This window comes from Lycium barbarum, chromosome 4 (assembly GCF_019175385.1).
Source record: "Lycium barbarum isolate Lr01 chromosome 4, ASM1917538v2, whole genome shotgun sequence".
In the NCBI taxonomy this organism is placed as follows: Eukaryota; Viridiplantae; Streptophyta; class Magnoliopsida; order Solanales; family Solanaceae; genus Lycium; species Lycium barbarum.
Genome location: NC_083340.1, coordinates 46,462,436 through 46,479,524, shown reverse-complemented (window position 1 = coordinate 46,479,524; position 17,089 = coordinate 46,462,436). Strand labels below are relative to the sequence as shown.

General features: G+C 35.7%; 1 protein-coding gene across 2 annotated transcripts; it reads right to left on the bottom strand.

Moving 5' to 3' along the window:
* Nucleotides 1–5,708: 5,708 nt before the first annotated feature.
* LOC132635979 (uncharacterized) lies at nucleotides 5,709–14,847 on the bottom strand. 2 transcript variants are annotated; one of them, XM_060352599.1, is made up of 3 exons: nucleotides 14,450–14,847; nucleotides 14,068–14,148; nucleotides 5,709–9,711 (listed from the first exon to the last, which is right to left on the bottom strand). In XM_060352599.1, exon 3 carries the CDS (start codon nucleotides 7,187–7,189, stop codon nucleotides 6,263–6,265), a length of 927 nt encoding a protein of 308 aa, XP_060208582.1. In that variant the 5' UTR covers nucleotides 7,190–9,711; nucleotides 14,068–14,148; nucleotides 14,450–14,847; the 3' UTR covers nucleotides 5,709–6,262. Both variants share the same exon structure in this region, with proteins under 2 accessions (XP_060208582.1, XP_060208583.1).
* Between the last annotated feature and the right edge of the window lie 2,242 nt (nucleotides 14,848–17,089).

Sequence of the window (17,089 nt, the reverse complement as noted above, 5' to 3'; positions counted from 1 at the left end):
TCGCCACCTAAATTATTTAAGGGAAATTAGGAAAAACTGGGTTCAAAGGGTTTATTCAAACAAAAGAAAAATCCCTTTGACCGGAGTTCGAGATAAGGGTTCTGGTGATTCCCTAGGAAATGTTTTAAGCACCCTAGTATTAAGGATCCGTGGTATGCGGTTGACTTACGAGCTTCAATGTGTGATTAGTGTAATTATTTGCTTAAGGGTGTTTACTTTATCACAAAAATTTTACTTTATCGCAAAACTGGCATTCTTTATCATAAATTCGAAATTTTGGCAAAATGTCCCCTTACAAAAGGGGGTTTTTGGTTTCAAATCCGTATAAGTGTTCAACTCACTTTATTGCCGGACCAAGACACACTCGGGATTTCTCTCAAGTAGAGTCACTACTATTTTACTCCTAATAAAATGAGTTTAGTTTTTATAGGCTTTAATTATACATATATAAGAAAATATGGAGTATATCTCCTATTGTTTTTAGTATAAGTATGTCGTAGGAAAGTATAAATTTTATTAAGTCCATTTGTATTTTGTTGAAGTCCAAATAGGTCAAGACACATTCATGCCAAAGACATCTTACTCAAAATTTGGTCCAAAGATAATTCCTCTTATGTTCGGCCTTTATGTTGGGCTTTCGGCCCCAAAAGCCTTTTTTTCAATTTTTTTGAAAGTTATTCTTTGAGTCCAAACAAACATTGTTACAAGATTCCTTTAAGTTGGATAAAATCTGAAACTTAGTTTCTTAATCATACTCAAATTTTTCCCTTTTTTATAAACAAGTCCTAGGCCCAAATCATCTTTGCAGTCCAATTTTCAGTCCAATTTAATACTAAAGCCTAAAGGGCAACACAAGTTATGCAATTTTGAAGATAGTCCATAAATGGGCCGAAGACCCAAAAGCTGATATTTCTTTCTTATCCGTTTGTTTCCAGATTTTGTAAAAGGGAGAAGCCCAAAACTTTATAACTTAGTTTCAAATCAATCTTAGTCCATACTTGTAAAAAACCGATTTTAAACTTAAGGAAAACATTTTAAAAAAATAGATACCAATTTCATGCTTGTATTTAAGAATTAGCGGAATTTGAAAAATCATTTGAGCGACTTACTAATAATACTAACTTTTTCCGAAGTTCTAATCATTCGTAAGGGTTTCAATATTTCACAAGTATGTTTTACACATACATATAGCATATGAAAAAGAAGAGAGGAAATGGTTGATGGGTTTACCAAACCCATTGACATAAATATTGATAATTTTCACCCATTGTTGGGCCTTCATTGATCATTTTCACTCATGGTTGGGCCTTCAATATGTTAGCTTCCCTTTCATATTTTCCTCGGACTCGATCAAGAAAGAATGTTGGGCCTTAGGCCCAACAGGTTTGTTCAACAGAAGGAGGCCGAAGTGGCCCGTAAATAAGTCCCATGCAACAAAGAGGTAAGAAGGAAATACGTTTAGAAGGTATCTATACTTAATCAACTAATTAACAAGAACTTAGGGAAGAAATATAATCACATTGTAGACACACATATATGCGTATAAATGTGGAACAGTATACTTAGACTTTCAGCCAAAACAAACGAACAATAACTAATGGCCCAAAACACAGGAAATTGAAAATACACAAGCCCAGATGCAACAACCATGAAAGAGCAACCCAGTTCAGTAATAAGAAATAAAGGGGAAGGCCCAAGTATAAAATAAGATGAAGAAACAATGCATTCAGATCATGAACAAATGGACCGGGCCCCACAAGTGGTCACATAGGGAGATTTGGGCCCATAGTGTAAGCTACAGAAAATAAAAGGCTAAATACACAACTTAATTTCAATGACATATGCGATATACCTTCCTTGTATACATTAGAGTGTATATAAGCAATCTATACCTCATATATCTAGAATATACTGAACATACATGTCAACACATAACAAGAAAAAAAAGGTGATGAAGGGATTGATACATACAGAATCCAAATTCTTTTTCAAAGCAGAGTTCCTTCTCAATCATCTTAGGCATCATTCTAACAAATATAAACAAAGCACAGGAAGGGAAAAGCTAAATCTGAGCCCTATAAGAAAAAATAACTATTAACGAAATCCATGTTTATTAGACAAATTAACCACTGTCATTAACATTTGAAAGGAAACAGGATGTTCGACTTCATGTATTTAATAGGTGTACAGGCCATCGCAGCTAACTTGAGTTGAATAAACTCAACAGGAGTGCTTATTGTTATGCCCTATTTTCAACGGATTAAAACTAGTTCACAACTTGTAGGCTATGTTTCCTCTGGTTTTGAAAAATTCTCAGAGTCGCCACCTAATTTTAGGAAATATTAGGAAACCATTTATAAAAAAAAAGTAAAATTCATTTTTTAGTCTTTGAAACCTGTGAGATTCTAGGTAAGGATTTTATTTACCTCGAGGGGAAGGTGTTAAGCATCCCTCAGAGCCTATCCGAGGACAATCTTTAAATACGACCAGCCTAAGTTTCTGGTTCTGTTATGATTAAATAGTAGTTGCATTGACTTGCTCGTGTCTAACAGCCTTCGTTCGTGTCAAGCGTCCCCTTCTTTCTTCCTCTCTTTAAATTTCGTGTCTTTGTGTTAACATATATATACATGTTGTTTATATTATTGACTAACATTTTTTGGATTGTATTTGTAGCATATTTGTTTCTTGTTTGTGTACGAACCTACGGAGAAATAGTTAAGTATAGAAATTTAATTGCTTATTATTCTCACCCCCAGTCAGGTATTCACTTTAGTAATATTCCGATTCTAGGAGTATTTAAAATAATAATTGTCAAATAATTTTCAGCTTTTTGTTTATGCATCTTTAGGCTATAAAATGTTTTCTAAATGGGGGACATGAACTGAAATTTCCATTGTTGAGTTGATCCTTCCTCAAACTAACATCTCTGTCTTAATCAGTTTTTTAATGAAAACGAGAGCCAAAATATAGTTCTTGCAAAGCTAAGGTGTGAGGTGAATTCTGGAAGTAGATAACACAAGCTAAGAAAAGTGATAAATACGCAAGTTTTTTTTTTTTTTTTTGAAGAGTAAAAATAAGAATTTTAGTGGCCCAAAACATCTTGCTATTTTCAGAATATGTTCTTTTGCACTAACGTCAAGCAAGCTTTATCTTCCAAGTTGGAAACAAGAAAAATCATATTAGGCTTATATATAGTGGCCAAGCTATTTTACAAGAACTACAAGGTACGTACTTTATTTTAATACACATATACTATCTTATTTTTCAATCAATCTTTTCATTATGTGTGTACTTATCTATATCACGGTACTTATACATATTATTATATTTTCCATGGCTATTTCTAAAAGTATACCTCTTTATACTATTTTTTACATATGATAAACATACTCCATGTATATATTATTTTCTCATAAAAAATATGTATTTTCATACTCTATATTATATATACTGTCCTTATATACAATAGCCATATTTATACCTAATCTTCAAAAAAGACACATGTACTCCTTTTGTAAGCAATATACATCCGTAGTACATATAATTTTACAGCTCGTATTAATTACTTTCCTTTACAATGAGTATGCCTATATACTATTTTTTTAAACACGTATCATACATATACTACCTTATTTGCATTAATTCCCTTGACTGTCTTTACATTATATGCATCTATATAGTACTATCATGTCTTCAATAATTATTTTTTAGTTACCCATGATTTACACATCACATATATACGTTATTTTCTTATAAAAATATATCTTCTTATTCTATATTATACATTCTATTCTTATATAAAATAATTGCCATACATATGTTTCTCACGCACACATTAGCATTAACTACTTCCTTTATAAATATACATTTGCTCACATAGTTATAATTACTTTAAAATCCCCCTTTATACAAATAGTTTTGAGAGAGTAGTTTCTTTCCCGCAATTCTTTAAATAGGTAATAATAAATAATTAAATAATCTCCCTCTAGTCATTAGAGAGAGGGGATGAAATGTGGAAATGAAATAATAAACTGTGTCCATAAATCACCACGTCTCAGCCTGAGTTTCTGGTTTTGTTATGATTAAATACGACCACGAAGGACGGTCTATAAACTGGAATACGGACCGTAAACAAAGTTTACGACCACTGTGTTGTTCACTTCAGACCAGATTTTAAGTCATTAAATAAGGGATCCAAGTTTATTATTTCATTTCCACATTTCATCCCCTCTCTCTAAAACATCTCTCTACATTTATTCCACAAGATTTCAAGGATTATTAGTCATCAACAACACAAATCAAGTGAATCAAGTGTAAGGAAACCCATTAAGATCATTCAAGTCAAGAAAATCTTATTGAAGGAAAACTAGGGTTTTTGCTCAAGTGGGGTATTTCGACCAAGGCTCATTCCTACAATATCTAAGGTAAGATTTATGGTATTTATATGTTGTTTAAGGTATTTGAGAGTTAAAATGCTTGGACATTAGATGAGTATAGGAAAATGGGTCATGAATGATGAATAGTGACATTTGAGAAATAGTTTGAATTGAGTTATGAGTCTTGATGTATTATGATGTAAATGTGTTATAAATGATGTTGAGAACATGAGATGAGCAATGTACGTGAATGGACATAGTTGTGTGTTATAGCCATGGATATGAGTAATTGAAAGTAAGTCTAGAAATGTGGATAATGTGGGTGAATAATGATTATTGTTATGGTATTGTGAATGCACTATTGACGTTTGGGAGTTGATATACGCTATGGAGGAATGTCGTATAAATAAAGGAGATGATGTCCGATTTTCTCTAGCTTTAGCCATGTGTGCTAGTTGTCGATTCTAACGATAGTATGACTTTAATGAAGGTATAAATGCAACCGTTGAAAGAGAACGTGCAAGTGGTAAATAGTCGAACGGAAAAGGTATGGCTAACCCTTCTTTCATAAGGCATGGTTCTTTGGCCAATCATCTAAATCTTTTACGAGCTTATGATGTTCTCCAAATTCTTCTATCTTCAAAGCTACTAGGCTTATGATTCTCGATATGCTACGATTGTACTAAATTCCTTGTATGACGAGTAGGCCCATTAAGGCAAATGTGACGAATGACGATAATAGTGATAATGATATCGATGACGATAATGGTGACGATGATGATAATGATGTTAATAGAAATGATGCTTATGAGCTAGTATATGTATGTACCTATGTATGACTATTATGGAACCCCGAGCTTATGAGGCCGGGTATGATATGTAAATAAGTATGTATACGATTACGAAACGCGCGCACACCTCTGTAGATGGTACGGATAACCCTGAAGCCTTGGTAAGGCCAGGTAGATGTAACCCTGAAGCCTTGGTAGGGCCAGGTATGAGTAACCTTGAGCCTTGGTTGGCCAAGTATGTATGCAACACCGATCCTACGTGGTCGGGTATGCTATGTAAATGCTATGTATATGATATGATTATGTATATGACGTGAATATGAATATGATACGACTATGTATATGAATGTGAATAAGGGCATGTATACGAATCCGAGCACAAATATGGTATGGGTACTATTATGGAATACGGATAATGATGTATGTACACAAATACGTATTAGCAATGGAAAGTTCCTATGAAAGACAAGTAAGTGCATATGACGATGATATTGTCATCTCCCATCCTACGCTATTTCTTATGTTGCTATTTATGCTTCTATAATGATATTGATCATGCTTTACATACTCAGTACATTCTTCGTACTGACGTCCTTTTGTTTGTGGACGCTGCGTCATGCCCGCAGGTGCACAAGGACACAGGCTTGATCCATAGCTTCTTACTCAGAGATTACATAGCAGAGCTCCATTTCATTCGGAGCCACAGCTTTTGGGTACTTATTCTTTTGTGTATATAATTATGGGCATAGCGGGGTCCTGTCCCGCTCATGTGATATGTTATACTCTTCTTAGAGGCTCGTAGTCACGTGTATATGGTTAGATATGTTTGGACTTGTCGGCCTATATTTTGTATATCATTCTGATAGCCTTGTCGGCTCATGTACGTTGATGTGGCATAGATGTCAATTATGATATAAAGGCATTGTCGTCCGATGGGACTAGTATGATTGATCAATAGGAATGTATGCTTAACTATGTGGCTCACCTAGATGTAAGAGTAAGAGTAAGCTAAGGGGTGCTCGGGTGGGCTAGCACCGGGTGCTCGTCGCGGCCCTCGAGACGGGTTATGACATTAATTCCGCTGATGGAACCTGACTATATGGCTTTGCTCGCGGCTTGTAGCGTAGCCGTTGATTGAATCTTTCCAGACTTGATTCCTTCTTCCAAAAAGTCTCCCATTTTGACCAAATCTGCGAACTTTTGGCCCATTGATCCCATCATCTTTTCTAAGTAGATGCCTTCCTGAGCTCGAATGAAATACTTGCTGAGCTCACTTTCGTCCAATGGGGGCATAACTTGGGCATCCTCAATTCTCCAACGTCTTGCGTAATCTTGGAATGATTCAGTCGCCTTCTTTTGTATGTTGCTTAGAGAAAACCTATCTGGTGTGATCTCAGTGTTGAATCCGAAGCGATTCATGAAATCCCCAGCCATATCCTGCCAGTCGCTCCATTTGCGAGGATCTTGGTGAGTATACCAAGTGAGCGCCTCTCCTGACAAACTTCTAATAAACAATTTCATCCTCAATTTCTCGTTCCTTCCTACTCCTACTAACTTGTCGCAGTAGGCCCTCAAATGTGCATGAGGATCACCTGTCCCATCAAAAATATCGAACTTAGGAGGTTTGTACCCTACTGGCATGCCAATATCCGAGTGTATGCATAGATCATCATAATCCAAACTCTCACTTCCCCGAGTGACTCGCATGCTCCTCATTTCTTTTCTTAGACTGTGCAGCTGCCTAATGATTGATTTGTCTTCTCCTATCTTGGCATCTCTCTCTATTTCTGCATACTGATCCACCTCGAATGGGACCCTGACTGTGACAAGAGCGGTAAAGGTTGGAGCCCCAGCTGCATATACCGGTGGCACATATTGCTTGCGGAAAGTGTCAACGTGTGCCCCTGGTATGTGCTGCACGGTGGGGTAATAGGTGCAGTAGTAGTTTGGGTTGATAGTGGGTTTTGTGAAGTATGGGTGTAGTCGGGGATGTAAGGGGTTTGTTATGCATATTTGGTACATTCGCGGGAGTGACCGGAGGTAGGTTGGAAAAGGAAAGGGGTATTGGAGGTGGACGTGTAGATGGAGGGAAGTGTTCTGGAACCGGCGAATCCAAAGATGGAAAGTGAGGTGGGTTTGGGAAAGCAGTCACAGTGAGATAGGTCAGGTCCCGAACATGGCGCAGCTCTCCTCTTAGTTCGTCAAGTTGTAGCTTTAGCAAAGCGATCTCTTCTTCATCGTTCAGATTAATCCTCTCTCTTGAGCTTTCTGGATTTTCATTCGTTATGGAAAGGTTAGCAGTTTGGTTGACTTCGTTGGTGAGTCATTTTTCCCTTAGACCTTAAATTGTAGTGTGACTCGGCCAGTTTGAAGATCAACACAAATCAACCTCTGTTGGAGGGGATAAAACTAAAATAAAGACAATTAGGAAAACAAAAGTTAGTCCGGGAAGCTTTAGAAAGAGTATAGTAACACATTTGATCACATAATTACGTCAAATCGACGTGCAAACAAGCGTGTCCTAATTGCGGAGCCTCTTTTGCCAGAGGTAAGCCTACGTTACACACAAGTTGATGATGATGATCCTTTTTTGACACATTCTGTGATTCTTTTTAGAACAAACATAACTTCCATTCCAACAAAAGGTAGCTCGAGAGCTTACAAGGATATGCCTATGGCAGCCTAAAATGATAAAACACAAAAGGGGATGGCCATAAAGGCATACAAAAGGAATGGGTCGATGAAAATTTGAAATGGAAATTCAAAGGGTGGCCACGAGGGCGTACAAAGGGATTGGGCCATACGACACTCTTTTCGAATGTAAAGAAAACAAAAGGGGGAAAGAAAATAGTCTAGGGCCATATCGGGCCGTCATTGTCATCCCCATCATATGCTGGATTATAATCGGGCCCTGGGTCATACTCAGGTTCTTCCTCTGGGTCTGTCTCTATCTCCCAACCTGCCTCTGGATCATACTCAGGTCCCTCCTCTATACCATGTACTGTAGGCCTGTACTCGGACTGCACCTCCAGTTCCTCCTCAGAATATCCTGCTGGAGTATACTCGGATGATTTCTCCGGCTCTACCTCCATTACAAGATTACGCTCTGATTCCCACTCTGGATCTTCTTCCGGATCCTCTTCCATTGGTTCATCTGGCTCTGTCGGGTCTTCTTCGGGATCCTCTTCCATCTCTGCTTCTGGCTCCACCGGATCTTCCGCTTCTACCCATTGTATTAGATTGTTTACTGAACCCGGAACTACCTGCCTGTACATATTATTATTGACGTTCATGAAAGGCAATATCTCAACTGTATGCCAAGCGGCTACATCATCGTCCGTGAGCCCATCGAATCCGTCCTCGGTTGGCAAAAGTGCCAAGCCTCCCACATTATACAAGGCACAAAACTCGGGTGTGCACAACCTCTCGTCACCCATACCAATTGTGATCATGTTCAGCCATTCTCTTTGTAGAATTCTCACTCGTGCTACTGGAACCAACCTATCATAATTATCTTCATGTAGTGCCATATGGGACCAGACTGGGACATCTTGTGTAACTCCAAACTGCCTCAAGACTCTGAGAGGCGCATATGGTTGAATCCTGTCCAACCCGATCAACTCAATGAAGTACAGATTTGCAGTTCTCACCAAAGGTCTCCCCGATAGCTAGGGATATTTCCAGTGAATAACATAACCCGTGAGCTGAACCAAGAATGCGCGCCACTCCTCCTCTCCTATAGGTTCAGGCCAGTACCTCATTCTTTCCGTATGGCTCTGAATTCTGCTACGAGTATCTATGTAGTAATCCATGATGGGGAGGCGAGTATAGAAGTGTTCCGTGGCCCATAACTACAGCAAGAGATTACACCCCTCGAAAAAGTTTTGCCCTCTTGAACAAGCTGATAGAGCTCGGAGCATCTCCGCGAGGATCATAAGGACCAATGTCAATTCATCCGGTCCCGAGAAGATATTCATAACAAGTGGCCAAAGGTTAATATTGATTCGGTAGGCTCTCTTTGGGAAGACCAAGACTCCCAACAAGGCTATGACGAAGACTCGTGGCCGCATTTTCTCCCACCTTCCACGATCACACGCAAACTCATCCCGATATCGATCAAAGCTTTCTCGGCGCCCAAATCTCTGAAAAAGAAAGTCGAACTTCACTCGATCATTTTCCACGTTCCTCAAGACTAGGTAGACATTAAATCCCAAAATGCGCAAGAATTTCTCTCCCGGTATGAAGAATGGTAACATCGGCATTCTTCCCTCAAATGGTAAGTCGGTGAATCCACAAACTTCCGCTAAAGTAGGGGTTATCTCAAAATCTAAAAAATTGAAGGTTACACTGGCGGGATCCCAAAATTCTATCAGCAGCTTGGTGAGAGTTTTGTTAGCTTGGATACCCATTAGTGACATTAACGACCCTAGATGTTGTCGAATTTCCTCTCCGTGTGCCACTTTTATGTTCCTCCACCAAGTTTGCAGGTCGTGAGGAGATGAGACTATCATTTGGATATTTGGTAGGTTTTGGTTAATTTCCATCTGAAAAGAAGGGTAAAGGTTATGATAAGTATTGTTTGTTAAAAAAAATTATCTTGTGTCTCTTAAGGATCATTTCATCAATTCACATAAAGGGTTATGTCATTCAGGTTTCAAACCTTTGACAAAATGGTGGATTCCTAATTTGCAGCGACAATACCTTGGATTGCCCTGCCTAAGGTGTATGGAGCATGACTTATTTTTCCTAGAATAAGATTTTTTCCTAAGAATTCCGGAGTGGGACTGAATGTCTGCTAGAAGGTAAGTAGTAAACTACCGTACCAACTCTGAAACTAGAGAATTCAAAGAAGGGGTGGAGGCGTGTAAGACAACACCTCGCGTGAACCACAGTGTGTGTAAGTGTACGGCCAAAGACTCAATAGAAAATGCAATGACATTATAAGGAAAGCAGTAACAAATAGTGTTTTCTCAAACAAATAAGGAACACAAGTTTGTCTTTGGCTTGCGTCATTTCAAATATAGCAATGTAGCAACTCATCAATAACAGGTGATAAAATATAAATAAATAAACAAACATCCCTCAAGTATGTAATTCTTAAACTAAGTCAACTAAAGTCGAAACCTAAGGTATTGCCCCCAGCGGAGTCGCCATTCTGTTATGCCCTATTTTCAACGGATTAAAACTAATTCACAACTTATAGGCTATGTTTCCTCTGGTTTTGAAAAATTCTCAGAGTCGCCACCTAATTTTAGGAAATATGAGGAAACCATTTATAAAAAAAAGTAAATGGTGTTAAGCCTCCCTCAGAGCCTATCCGATGACATTTTTTAAACTTAGTTTAATTAATTATTACCTATTTAAAGAGTTGCGGGAAAGAAACTACTCTCTTAAAACTATTTGTATAAAGGGGGGTTTTAAAGTAATTATAACTATGTGAGCAAATGTATATTTATAAAGGAAGTAGTTAATGCTAATGTGTGCGTGAGAAAAATATGTATGACAATTATTTTATATAAGAATAGAATGTATAATATAGAATAAGAAGATATATTTTTTTTATAAGAAAATAACGTATATATGTGATGTGTATATCATGGGTAACTAAAAAATAATTATTGAAGACATGATAGTATTATATAGATGCATATAATGTAAAGACAGCCAAGGGAATTAATGCAAATAAGGTAGTATATGTATGATACGTGTTTAAAAAAATAGTATATAGGCATACTCATTGTAAAGGAAGGTAATTAATACGAGCTGTAAAATTATATGTACTAGGGATGTATATTGTTTACAAAAGGAGTACATGTGTATTTTTTGAAGATTAGGTATAAATATGGCTATTGTATATAAGGACAGTATATATAATATAGAGTGTGAATACATATTTTTTATGAGAAAATAATATATACATGGAGTATGTTTATCATATGTAAAAAATAGTATAAAGAGGTATACTTTTAGAAATAGCCATGGAAAATATAATAATATATATAAGTACCGTGATATAGATAAGTACACACATAATGAAAAGATTGATTGAAAAATAAGATAGTATATGTGTATTAAAATAAAGTACGTACCTTGTAGTTCTTGTAAAATAACTTGGCCACTATATATAAGCCTAATATGATTTTTCTTGTTTCCAACTTGGAAGATAAAGCTTGCTTGACGTTAGTGCAAAAGAACAAATTCTGAAAATAGCAAGATGTTTTGAGCCACTAAAATTCTTATTTTTACTCTTCAAAAAAAAAAAATTGCGTATTTATCACTTTTCTTAGCTTGTGTTATCTACTTCCAGAATTCACCTCACACCTTAGCTTTGCAAGAACTATATTTTGGCTCTCGTTTTCATTAAAAAACTGATTAAGACAGAGATGTTAGTTTGAGGAAGGATCAACTCAACAATGGAAATTTCAGTTCATGTCCCTCATTTAGAAAACATTTTATAGCCTAAAGATGCATAAACAAAAAGCTGAAAATTATTTGACAATTATTATTTTAAATACGCCTAGAATCGGAATATTACTAAAGTGAATACCTGACTGGGGGTGAGAATAATAAGCAATTAAATTTCTATACTTAACTATTTCTCCGCAGGTTCGTACACAAACAAGAAACAAATACGCTACAAATACAATCCAAAAAATGTTAGTCAACAATATAAACAACATGTATATATATGCTAACACAAAGACACGAAATTTAAAGAGAGGAAGAAAGAAGGGGACGCTTGACACGAACGAAGGCTGTTAGACGCGAGCAAGTCAATGTAGCTACTATTTTTCTTTGGTTCTGGGCAGAGATGGAGTCGTATCACAACTCCAAATGCACTCCCATGTGTTCATGAAAAAAAAAAAAGGAAAAAGATTAGAGTCCCAACAATTAGAGATGGAAATAATTAACATCAAACGCTATATATTGTAATTAACAATACAGCACAAAATATACCAATTATTTTCAGAATCTAGTTGAATCATAAAAGATTTCCTACATCAAAAATCTAGTATGCAGCCTCAAGAAAAATTAGTTCACAAACATTTAAACCATGATCGCACCCGAGGCCTTCTTTTATGTTTTAAAGCCATGTAAGTGTGAATATTAGAAATTAATAGGTAAAAGAAAATGAGTGCAGTCTTTGGAAAAAACTGTTTTCTTTAGATAGGAGACTGAACACAGAAGGGATAAGTGTCAACATATTTTAAACTGACCTTTTAACACTTTACATTTTTAGAAACCATATTTCAATCTAAATTGGTCACATCTCAAATATGATGTGGTGAAAAGTAAACGACATCTTTAGCTTAGTGTTTAGACTTGACAATAATCAAATAAGAACAGAAGGAAAAAACACTACTGGACAATCCATACTTCATGAATAAGAGGAACAAACATATCAAGCTTAAATCTTTCAAAAATATATTATTTTTTTTTGGCAAAGCAAAGTGCCTTAGCCAACTTACATTTTACTAATTTAAAAGAAACACACCAGCAAACTAAACCATGTGTACTCCTAGCAACTTAGTGAGTCTTAGATAGATTAATCCAAAAACATACTCCAACTACAAACAAGATCAACCCGAAACAAGTGTGTCAAGTGTTCCCAAAAATAGTCCAAGCCAAACAGAAAAATGCACCTAGCAGTACATTGCCTCGACTATTAGTTCTATCCAAGTGCTATAAGATTCTAGAGTCGTGATGCCTACGTTCAGTTTCCATATAACTAGCAAAAGGCATTCTTTCCAACCCGAACTCAAATTCTTCCATGTAAAACTCACAAAAGGGATCAAACATGAGCAGGACATGTACTTAGATCGAGCAAGGAGTAAAACGCAGCAACCTTTCTAAATCAAAATTAGTGATTTTTTTTTTCTATAATCAAAATAGTAACCACTCTTTTTTTTTTTTTAGAGCCAACATATACCGCGTTTTATAAGGAAGAGAGAGGTTTTTCTAGACCTGATATTAATCAAATAAACAACAAAGACATTCATTGGATCAAACATATACTTAACAATCACGAAAAAAACATAGTAATCCACTATTTTACAAACTCGCCCTAGCTTCTTCACTTTGTCCAAATTCTACAAGCAAACAGGACCTTATTATCCCTTCTAGAGACAGATTTAGTCTTCATGAATCAGTAACTTTTTGGTTCAGCCAAAAATGATAAATTTTCTTTTTTCTCCAATCAACCAGTGACTTTTCTAAACCCACAAGGCTATTCAAAACTGATTTATTTTAGTGAAATTAAGGCAAAGTAGTGGCATCCGAAATAGCTCTTATGTCTAGTGACGTTCTCATTAACCTTCCCCAATAATAAATACAACAAAAGACCACAACCCATAAGTTCATGGGAGAAATTATGGGGATAGCGTGTGAACGAGCTGAGATAAGAAACAAAGAACACAACCCCCGTTTTACCTGATAAGGATTCTCTAAACACCTCATTAGACATAAAAAAAAAAAAAAAAAAAAAAAAAAAAAAAAAAAAAAGAGGAACGAGAGGTAGTTACAGCAGATATGTTCCCCTTCTAAATTCATAATCTATCATTTTTCATTGTCTCATATTGATTCTCTAACACACATAAAAAGAAATCTCATGAATAATGTAAACGACATTTTTGAGATGAAGTGAATATTAATGCACATATTCAATTAGATAGTTAACAATTCCTAAGCGTAGTTCATATTCCTTAACCATTTTTATGCGACAAGTAAGAACAAACAAGGAAGCAACCAGATTCAAATCCACAAAATCAAACAAAACAACCATAACCAATGAACGATCACTTTCCAGTCAGCCAAACCAAACAAACGACGAGAAAATACTTGAACAAAACTACATTTTTCTCCTACGAAATTGAAAACGAAGTGAAAAAAAATATGATTACCTTCTTCATGACAGCGAACTGAGACTATTGTCATTGTCGAATCTCCGAATCCGCTCGAAGTGGTCCTTCCTTAGCCGAGAACTAAAAGAACGGATTTCGACAATCAAAAACATAGAGTGAAAAAATAAGATTTTTCACAGAATCCAAGTTTTTAACAAAAGGAATTTTATGAGGGGGGAGCTTGTGAAAAATAAAAGGGATTTTTTCTGGTTGTTCCACCTCCCCTAAAACAGCCCATGGAGGCTGGTATTTATAGCCAAAGTCTTAGGTGTTTCAACAGCTTGTTCATGAGGCTTTTGCCTTGGAATTTCGTATTAAAGGGAGGGAAAATTCTGAAATTTCAAAAAGATGAAATGATGAAGAAAAAGTGACGGATTCTCACCTTTTCAGATAGATTTGAAAGCTACAAATTCGTTTGGACTCCGAATTTAGTGGATTCTTCGTGGTTTTATGCTCCAACGGACTGAAACGAGCCTTTACCCTATGGATTGTTGGAAGAACGGGCTAGAATCCCAAAGATGTTCGCGTGCTTTTTGATTTGGGGGCTGATTCGACTTTGGACGAGCTGTTCGAAGCTCTGTCACTTGAAGAAAAGGGGAGAAAAGGACTTGGATTGACAGCCGAAGTGATGTTTGTTCTTTATACGGTGGTCCGACGGGTGTGGTGGCGGTGAGGCGACGTGACGGGGCTAGGGTGGATGGTGATGGCTAGTTGGGGTTTTTGATTGAAAATGGGTGAAGAAGAATGGGGAGTTCATGTTTAGTTTGGATGAAAATGGGGTTGAAGACTTGGTTTGGGGATTTAGGTGGTGTCTTTAGTTTTAGGTGGGTTTGGGTAGGGTCAAGGGGACTTGGGCCGGGTTGGAGTGTGAATTGGGCCACGAAATGGGCTGAATTTGGTGAAGAGAATTGACACAAATTGTATCCAATTTTCATAATTCTTTTTCACATAAACTAATTTCAAAAATGCTTCTTTGTCCTAATTAAATTCCCAAAAATATGTACATATATAAATTACAATATAGGTAATATATAAATTACAATACAAGTAATTTAATATACGTATTTAGTTTTTAAAATAGAGTAAGAGATGATTAATATAGTAATAAGTAGGATTAAAGGAAAAATGTCAATGCCAATATTGATATAGGAATACCAACACTATTGTTGAGTGATTTAATTGTAAAGAATGATGTTTAGTAATTTTTTTTTAATTATATATATATAAAAAGATGATGTTTGGTGATTTTTTTTAAAACGGTAAAAACCTTTCTTAATTTTAGAGAAATAATATCTAAAAAATAGTGTATAATTAGTGAAAATATTCCAAACTCATTTATTGGGGAATTTTCACGACTGAGAAGCATAGTGAAATTAATTAAACAAAAAGGAGGATCAAAATTGCGTGTCAACACTTATACTAATAATTAGACCTTATTCTCAGTGAAAACAGTAGCATATAGCTAATATGATGTCATTTGACCTAACACCTATCATTCAAGCTATCATTTTCCACCTAAACTAAACAAAATGCTCATATTTACTAAACATGATTAATACAGCATATTGAACACCTATTCAGAGGGCTAAGATAAGCAAACTAAACAAAACAGACAACCAACAAATAAGTATCTAAATTGTTTGAACAAATAATTAGGCTATATGATGCTATTCTACAGTAGAAGATGGTGTATTTGTATAACAAGTGATTAGGCTAAACATGAGACTAATCTGAAACATACATGAAACTATTGGACTAATCATACTTAATAGGTTGATAACAAAATTATCTAACATTTAACTACTCAAAACTACACTCAACATTTGAATTACATCAAATAACCATACAATGACTACAAACTAACATAACATTACTTTAAACTAAAACCAGGACAGACACATAATACTAAACATGCTCAATAGGCTAATTAACCTAATAGTAAACACACATAAGCTAAAAAATTAACCTAAAAGGGAGAATTATTACCTCTTTTGAGTGCAACCTTGGTCGAGAATAGAACTTGGAGATTCCTTTGATCCTCAAGCCTCAAACTCAGCCACAAAATGAAAGAAAATACTTAAAATTTTAGACTTAACCCGAATAATTAATGTTTCAAAGAAAAGTTCCAAAACTTAGATAATTCGAGTGTTTTTGTGAATATGAATGATATTTTGTGTTTGTTGTGAAGGATTGGGGGTTCAGTTTATAGAACCCCAAAAATCAGAGAAACCCTAATTCAATTTGATGTGGGACAAGTCAAATATTCAGACTTGTTCCTCACAATCCAACATTGTGCCGCTCAGATTAAGAGCCAACAAAAAATAAAAGGCCAGATCTCAATCAACCGCAACGAATCCTCACAGTTACAAACGAACCAATGAGGTTTGAGGATTCAAAATCGCTTCAAGACAAAACCATTAAGAAAACTTACTAGTTTGACTGTTGATTTGCAGAAAAGTGAAAGAAAAAAAAGGTAATACCCTGTTTGGCTGTAGTTTTGAATGAAAGAGAACAGAATTAATGATTTCCTCGATCCGGCTATGCAAGGACTGAGCAAAGCATCGTACACCTACCACTTTGCAAAAAATGGCGTGGTGATGCAGGAGACAGGCAAATCGCCTCTTGGTGGCGCCTAGGGTTTCCATGGAATCCTTGTTTGCTGAATCATGATTAATTTAAGAATCACAAACGCAAGTGATTATGCAAAAAATTAATGATTGAGGGGGTAAAAATAGTTATTTTAATTAATCAAATTTCTCAAATTAAATGGAGTACAAGTACTTGTCAATTGGACACTTGATAATATAAACAGTTAATTTAATAATTGTTTTTGATTCATTTTCTTATTTAATCTTGACAAATATTTTAATAAAATATGGCAATAAATTTTAAAATGATTTACCATATATATTTGATGGTTATCTTTCCCAGTAAAATGGTGAAATATTATAGAAATAATTTTGTAAATTCATTCTGATTTTTAAGTGCATATTCCACTCCGTTTGAGATCCAAGAATTTTGG